At 35.6% G+C, this 8533-nt stretch overlaps 1 protein-coding gene across 3 annotated transcripts in view; it reads right to left on the bottom strand.

The window, feature by feature from the left end:
- Positions 1–495: 495 nt before the first annotated feature.
- Positions 496–8533, bottom strand: part of NEK10 (NIMA related kinase 10) — an 86588-nt gene continuing 78550 nt past the window's right edge. For all 3 annotated transcript variants that reach the window (XM_074150335.1, XM_074150334.1, XM_074150336.1), the window contains 5 exons: positions 7458–7558; positions 3526–3636; positions 2076–2184; positions 639–691; positions 496–555 (listed from right to left, as the gene is read on the bottom strand). In XM_074150335.1, coding sequence (XP_074006436.1) covers positions 496–555; positions 639–691; positions 2076–2184; positions 3526–3636; positions 7458–7558 — 434 coding nt within the window. The remainder of the gene's footprint in view (positions 556–638; positions 692–2075; positions 2185–3525; positions 3637–7457; positions 7559–8533) is intronic.

Genomic DNA, 8533 nt, shown 5'->3' with positions numbered 1-8533 from the left:
CTGCAGGAAAGACATACTATAATCCAGGACAAGGCATTTGCCTGGTTTCAAAGACTGTTCCATTCTTTTTTTTCATCCCCTGCACTTTTGTGCTAGCCACCACTTACTGTGCTTTTTGTGCTGTACTCAAACATTTCACTAAATATGTCAGCTTCATCCTTCCAACCCTGTAATAGTAGAGTATTTTAATAAAATAGACTTCTATTTAAATTAAACTTTTGTTCAGCTCTGTTTTTATATGGGAAAAATGTGAGGAAATTGCTGCCAAACTTGTACCACTCTATCATCTGAGTGAAGAAAACAGATGTGGCCAAAAACACCTGCTTAGATTAGCTAATATTCCCCACCTATATTTTTTCAGTCCATGCATCCATGCATTATAATAAACCATGTATTGCACTAAGTTTAAAGTGAAAAGGCAATCAAGTAAACAGGCAGATGATACATTTGGTGTTAGCACATCATAATTAACTTTTTGTTTTTAAATGAACAGACTCACCTGTTAGAAGATAAATTGTAATAACCACTTTCCTCTAGAACCTCTTCAATTAGAGTCTATAGGATAAAGAAATTCATTTAAGTAAATTATCTTTATTTAAAGTGATAAATCAATACACATTGGTACATTTATAGCTTACCTGCAACTGTTCATATGTCATCCCTTCTGCTATGTCAGAATTGCCAACAATACCTTAAAGTAAAAGGCAAGTAATGTTATACTACTGAATTTGGGGTTTATGCTGCCTCATCAGTTTCTTAGCAATTCCACTACAAATACAAGAAGAGAGATGCTTGATTATTAGCAGTTTATTCCACTGATCACAATGACCCCCTGCAAAGGTGGGAGGCATCTTACGGCATGACATGAACATTTGAGTCATACAATATTATAACATTATGAAAGAGTTCTGATTGATGGAAAATATTTCAAATATTTAACAGAACAGAAGACAGCAATGCAACTTGCTTATTCTTCTCCACTTACAATGTATAGTGGAAAGGGCACACAGCCAGCAACAATTTGTGAAGACAAATGTATTCTGTGTAGGTTAAGAGATGCAAAAATTAGAGATACTGAACATCTGAACAAATTGCATTGTTGTCTCTGGGAAGAAAATAAAGCTCATATTTAAAGTGATAGGGACTCATTTCCTACTCATATCATCCTTGACACCTAGTATTATTTTGGGGTTTTGCAATAGGCTGTGGAACTGATACACTAGTTTCAACATAAAGGCCAGCAAAATCAAAGTTTCTCACCCTTCTTTCTGGCACCATAGTTTTTGATGTCACTATGTCCTCTAGTCCATGGGTTGCAACATAGCTTTTCCTGTATTTAGAAGAATGGAAATGGCACAAGTACCAAAACACAGGCTGCTCATTTCCCTTACGTCCATTGCACGAAGAGGTATATGATGAAACAAGTCTCTGAAGTAGGAATTGTGGTTCCTCACCCTTTATGATTCCAGTGATGGTAGGTTTGATTAAAGATGGAGTTCACGATTTGTCACGCTGAGTATCAGTAGTCCAAAGTATATTTGGCACTATTGATTTTCTAAAGTGTGTGTGGATATATATATTTTACATTATATAGATGTGGTATAGCATGTAGTGTTTCATTCCTCAAGTTTGTATGGCTTGATCTAGCTAGGTAATTAAATCATCCCAGTATAATTCTTTCAAATATGACAGAAAAACAATGTAGAGCTTAAAAAGAGTTTGTTTAACAATCACATGCAAGGACAGGTAAATCCTAAGTAGGAGATTTTCCATTACAAACATTTCTATTTATTTTCATTGATGAACCATGTGTTATTTACACCTTAGATATTTCTTTGTCATTTCAAAGTATACTCTCTTAAATTAGTAGAATGTTCCGTCAGTGGTAAACTGCATATTTTATCAGGAATTAAACAAAAGTACAACTCAAACGAAAATGGTAATGAAAATCAGTAGTCAACATAATTTTACTGTCTTTAAAGACAGATCTTACAGCAGCAATTCCTTCTGCTTTGATACCATACACTTCATTAGAAATATAGATGCCACTACAGAGGTTTTGTTGTTTTCTTTACCTTTCCTGTCATCTGGAAGCAACATATTTCCACCTGAAGAGAGAAGTACCACATGCCAATCTGCTGTGAAGAAGTTTGGCTCAATCAGTTCAGGAGAACCTTGCAGCAGCTGGGGAAGAGAAAAAAAAAATAAATAAAAAAAAAAAGAAAAGGACACCTGAAATCTCCATCCTTCTTGTTTGCCGAAACTTCAGACAGCTGTGAGGCAGTTTACCCTTTCCTATGTTTCCCAGTGAAATTAGAAGTCAAAGGAGATTTCAAAACTTTTTAGATTAATGAAAAAGTGGTGAACACAATTATGAATGTGCTACCTTCTTCTCTCCAGAAACATTGCCTGAACACCGCAAGACAAAAATCTGCACTTAATAAAAGCACTAAGTTCTTTAAACTATTTGAATAAAATGTCATAAACTATGCTTTTGTTTTGAAGATAAACAGGGAACTGTATTCCCTCAAAACTAGGAGAGAAACAGTTGATGACTGGTTTTCAAAACTGGGGCTTCAAGTGAAATTGTTTGTCCGTATTCAAGTGGTATCATTCCCGTTATAGGGATCCCAGCACTTCTGAAACCTGAGTCAGTTCAGCTACTTCATTATGTGAACAAGGATACAGACATTAAAGTCAAAAACATCTAGCTTTGAAAATATCCACTGGGAACAACTCTGACATGAAAATATCTTTGTGGGCAGGAAAGAAATTCCAGTTATGCATTTCTGCAGTATGTTAACACTTTTACAGTTACAGAAACAGAAGAATATCTGTTGTTGGAAGACCTCTACTCCATTACTGATCAGTGACAGAATCTTTTTGTCTGTTATTATAATTAGGATTTCTAATTTAGCGTAGTTAAAAACCCATGATTTCTTAATTTTATTTGCAGAAATTGCACAACCTTATAACACCACTTGCTGGAAGACTTCAACCTAGTTATTTTCTCTATTTATATTCTTCTTACCTCCAAATGATATCCATACACATTGTATTTATAGTGGTGATTTTTGGTAAAATACGTACCATTTATTCATGGATGCTTATCAATTCTCCATCCTTCTGAGGGGTTTGTTGTTTCTTTCTATTAACTATTTCTATTAACTATTTCCTTCAAGGTAGAAATGCCCAGAATTGCATTCAGCATTTCAAACATCTTCAATTTACTACCATTTAATTTTTAAATAGTGTATTTCTTCCCTTTTCTTCAGGTTTAAATCCAACAGGTTTGAAGCTAACACAATTTTACAGTTGATAACATTTATAAATTTATAAATAAATAGGTACCATTATTTCTAGGCATTTGAAAATTAGGTTAATTTTATAATATTTCCATTTTCTTACCATATTTTTGGGTATCCTTTCCTGAAAACATCAACTCAATACACAATTAGCAAATGTTATGGCTGAAATACAGGAATTGTTTAACGTAGACTACAGGTAGTAATTGGTGTACTACACCTTTTTCATTTCTGATTTCAGATTACAAGGATTGCTCTGCTGACTGAAGAGGGACTTCTTGAATCTCTCAATGATTCTCCTTTTCAAGTTGCATTGCAAAGGTGGAGGAAGCTACAAGAAACAAAGAAACAGATGTTTACACCTGCTACAAAAATTACCTAATCAGCAGTACCATTATTGAAGAAAGCAGCTACACTACAAAAAGAAACATTGATATTTAATAGCATGGTGCTAAACAGCAGTACAAGACTTGATTTCATGGCATATTATAATGATGCTCCTTAGTTTGCCCATTCAGTTAGGCTTGGCGTATCATACTACTCAGTTCCTCTAGCCTTGAAGGTAAAGATCATTATAACAAGCCTAGTACAGGTAATACTAGATTTGCTTCCCTGATCAAAGTGCTAGTATTCGGACATTTTTCTACAGATGAAACTCACAGAACGTTGGACTAGATTTCATGTTGGCTGTAATGAGTCAATTCAGCTGAAATTAATGGAATTTCAAGAAGCTTAGACCTGCATTCAATGTGTGTAGATCAACTTCAACAGGCTCTTTAAGGTCCTTATGTACATCTTAATACAATTCAAAATGTCTATTTTGACAGAAGCTTCCTGTGGGAGGTAATGTACATTTCACTTCTCTATAAAGAAAAAGTGACTTTGTATACTTTTTCTCCTGTATTTTTTTGGTTGAAAAAGTACCCCTTTCAACTATATTTACAAAAGAAAAGCACAAATCATACTTTATTGTGTTTAAGGTCTTCAATAGAGAGTTCAAAGGAGGTCTCTTCCTTTGCTCTTTGAGATTTTTAAAACATTTTTATGCTCCAACAGTAAATGCAAATCTTTCAGCTGTTTGTCACTGCAATGACACTAACCCACCCTGATCATAGAATCATAGAATGGTTTAGGCTGGAAGAGACCTTAAAGATCATCTAGTTCCAACCCCCCTGCCATGGCCAGGGACACCTCCCACTCAACCAGGTTGCTCAAAGACCCATCCAGTCTGGCCATGAACACTTCCAGGGATGGGGCATCTACCACCTCTCTGGGCAACTTGTTCCAGTTCCTCATCACCCTCACTGTAAAAGATTTCTTCCTTATATGTAGCCTAAATCTATCTTCTTTCAGTTTAAAGCAATTACCCCTTGTCCTATCACTATATGCCCTTGTAAAAAGTAAGGCCCTCTCCAGCTTTCTTGCAGGTCCCCTTCAGATCCTGGAAGGCTGCTATAAGGTATCCCCAGAGACTTCTCCAGGCTGAACAACCCCAGCTCTCTCAGCCTGTCCTCATAGCAGAGGTGCTCCAGCCCTCTGATACTCTTCATGGCCCTCCACTGGACTCGTTCCAACAGGTCCATGTCCTTCCCTGTGCTGAGGACTCCAGAGCTGGATGCAGGACTCCAGGTGGGGTTTCACCAGAGCGGAGTAGAGGGGTAGAATCATCTCCCTCAACCTGCTGGCCACGCTTCTTTTGATACAGCCCAGGATGAGGTTGGCTTTCTGGGCTGCCATCTCACATTGCCAGCTCATGTCAAGCCTCTTGTCCACCAACAATCCCAAGTCCTCCTTCTCAGGGCTGCTCTCCAGCCATTCTCCGTCCAGCCTGTATTTGTGCCTGCAATTGCCCTGACCCATGTGCAGGACCTTGTGGTTTGCATGGGCCCACCTCTGAAGCCTGTCCAGGTCCCTCTGGATGGCATCTCTTACCTCCAGCTTGTTGACAGCACCACACAGCTTGGTGTGTCAGAAAACTTGCTGAGAGTGCACTCAATCCCACTTTTCAGGGGGATCTGTTCCATGATCTTGCCAGACAGAGAGGTGAGACTGGCCAGCCTGTAGTTTCCCCGGGTCTTCCTTTTTTCCCTTTTTAAAAATGGGGGTTATGTTTTCCCTTTTCCAGTTAGCAGGAACTTCACCAGTTATTAAATTTATTTTATAAATTAATAAATCACTGCTCTTAGAACGCTATAAAACTAGAACAGCTATATTGGTCTCACAGCAGTCCTGATTTGCTCTGACAAACCAGACATCAAGGTTACATCCTAAGCATAGAAGACTTCATCAGACAGCTGGTTGCATATAGTTTTTTGTTACATATAGATACCACTCTCTTTTCATGCAAATAAGGCCTTACACATACCCTTTAAGTCAGATGTTGAATGTTCCTTAGCCTATAAGTGAGTAAAAAAAAATAATGCTTTAGGAAAGGCCTGCAAGTTACTCGATAGACTACATGCCACTGCAACGAACTGTGTGCAGTTAATGTACCATGGGCATACTGGGATACTCTGAAACAAAAGTGGTAAAGAATAAGTCCACTGCTTGAGAAACTCAGAATTGCCTCAGGCACTTGTGTTCAATTTTAACTTTTGCTTTAATGAAATCAGATGTCAAATCAGTTTAATAAAAAAAATTTAAAAAGGGAAAAAAAACGGGCCAAGGATTTACATAATGCTTTTTTAAAAGCTTCCTCTTACATTGTTTTCCAGAGATCGCTCTGACTCTTGTTCCCATGGAAACTGGATTGGGAAGGCTGCTGGCAGCCAAGAACTAACAGGCAAGAACTCTCCCTTGTAAATTTCATTTTAGAATTGTCAGCTGAAATATGTAACAGAGTTTTAGAAAACAGCTATATATTATAAAAAATATTCTACCTTATATTTGTAAGAACATAAACAAGTACAAGAGAAGCACATAGTACACAATGAACAAGTACAGGTATGGATCCTGGTTTCTCTGCCTTCCCGTTCTGAAACCAATTGACACCAAAAGCATGAAAGTTGTTACCTGCTTCAGAGGTCAATTCTGAGCAAGTCTTTGAGGTGCTGTTAGTTTGCAGTTATTGCGCATCCACATTATGATAACTTGCATTAATTAGTAGGCCACTTGAGAAAACCTTCATCAACAGTCAGGATAGGTTCACTAATAAGCACCTTAGACATACTCCTAATATAGCATGTAAAAACGGAACTGCCTTTCTGTTAGTAGGGAAGGAGATATTTTCCAATTATTTTAAATAACAATTGTTTTCTTTGTCTCTGATAATTTATTTTCCTTTTAATAAGCTTGACAGTTAAAAAAAAAAAAAGACATATAAAACACACCTGAGTTCAGTTATGCTGTTCTGTTCTAAATGGAAATAAATTTGGCTCAGCAATGTGAAATCCCCTGAGGTGGTAAACATCACTTCCCAAATATAAACACTTCATTTTGGAAAATTAAAGGATGTTTATTTAATAATAGCAAATTTTGCAAATAACTAAGTGGCAGCCAGCTTTCTGGAGAATAAGAAGTTTTCCATGACATTTTTAGTTGAGAGTTCAATACAAATTTATATCAGCCCCATTTTTGCTTTGGAATCAGCATGAAATAACTTCAACTCCCTTTCACTATGAAACATTTGAACTTAATTTTAAAATAACTCTTAAGTTTGAAAAAGAACTGACATTGCAAAATATTTAACATATTCAGGATTTGAACTATTGCACTAGAAATCCCAAGAAATTATTACTATTTATTGATAATAAAAAATATGATTTAGAAATTATTTAGAAATTATTGCTATAGAGGAAAGCATTTTATGTAGTCTCCATGTCTATGTATGATATTAATTCACTTAAAATGTTCATATTCCTGGCATGACAGAATGTTGTAAAAATAATTTACTGTACAATCCATTTTTCTGAGGTGAGCCAATGATTTTTTATTTCATATGACTCAATTATTGCCATCCTCCACATACTAATATTCAAGGTTAGTCTTTATTTGAATGATATATTTTTAAAGCATCCTGCCATCTGCAAAAATGTCAAGTTCTGTTGTTTTTAAAGAACAGTGACTAAATTAGCAGCACTTTGCAGTACCATCGTTTTGACAACAGCAAATAACTAAAAAGTATAGAATGTCAGAAGCAACAGTAATGCATACTTGAGTGATGAAGATAATTTTGTGCAGCTGAATAAGAATCTGCTGAACTGGGTCACTGATCTGACGCACCTTCCTTTGTGATACAGCAATTCCTGCCGATGCTGTAGGTGACAACAGTAAAATCAGACTGTAGACATAAATATTAAGTTTTAATGCAAGAATTGTTTTTCTAATAGTGTTGGGAATGAAAAAAGGATAAGCTAAAAACTTAAAAGATTAGACAATATAATTGATAATAAAAAAACTCTTTATCTGGTTCACTTCTAAGTTACTCTAAGAGAAAAGAAGTATTGATGTACCTCACTAATCATAAAAGTTTTCCCACATTTATTCAAAAGGAAATTTAAAGGCATGTTAACAGAATTTTCTTATTTTAACTGATTTTTTTTTTTTACATAGACTAACACACATGATATTTACTTTTTATATATTTTGATGTTATGAAGTTTATTTTCATTTTACCCTAAGAATTATAATAAAATGCCTGATGTGGACCATTTGGAGAACAAATTTATTAAAATATATTTTCATGTTGCCTTATAGTAACATGTCACTTTGTCACAGCTACTTTTTGTTTCCAACATCTAGCAAGAGCATGTTTTGAGAGAAACCTCAAGAAAATGTGCAAGAAGCTATGATTCTCTTGAGTCTTCTTAACTTTGCATCAGAAAATTAGTGTTTTCTGTTCTTTGTCATAAGTTCCTCCCCACCAGAGATCACCCTACCTAAAGGACGTATGATGGAGACTGTGGAAAGGACCTGTTACCAGCATCCTCCATGATCAAAATGACACCATCATAAAGTGCATAAATGGCATTTTTCATTATTAGAATAAAAGAACACCAATGCTAACGAAAGAATAATGCTGTAAAAATTCCTCTCACCACAAAGGAAAGAATACAGACTATTTTTTGTATTACAGTCCATATATTGCTTTTGCTTGTAAATTCACAAAATAGTAGTTTTGACCCATCAATATAAGAAAAAGTGGGTTTTAAAAACTTTTAAACATAAAGCTAGTTAGATATTGATATAAAAATACATGAGGTTAAGCAAACTACAAATGGGGTTATGCA

Source organism: Numenius arquata, chromosome 7 (genome assembly GCF_964106895.1).
Source record: "Numenius arquata chromosome 7, bNumArq3.hap1.1, whole genome shotgun sequence".
Taxonomy (NCBI): Eukaryota; Metazoa; Chordata; class Aves; order Charadriiformes; family Scolopacidae; genus Numenius; species Numenius arquata.
This window is presented reverse-complemented; position numbering and strand designations above follow the sequence as displayed.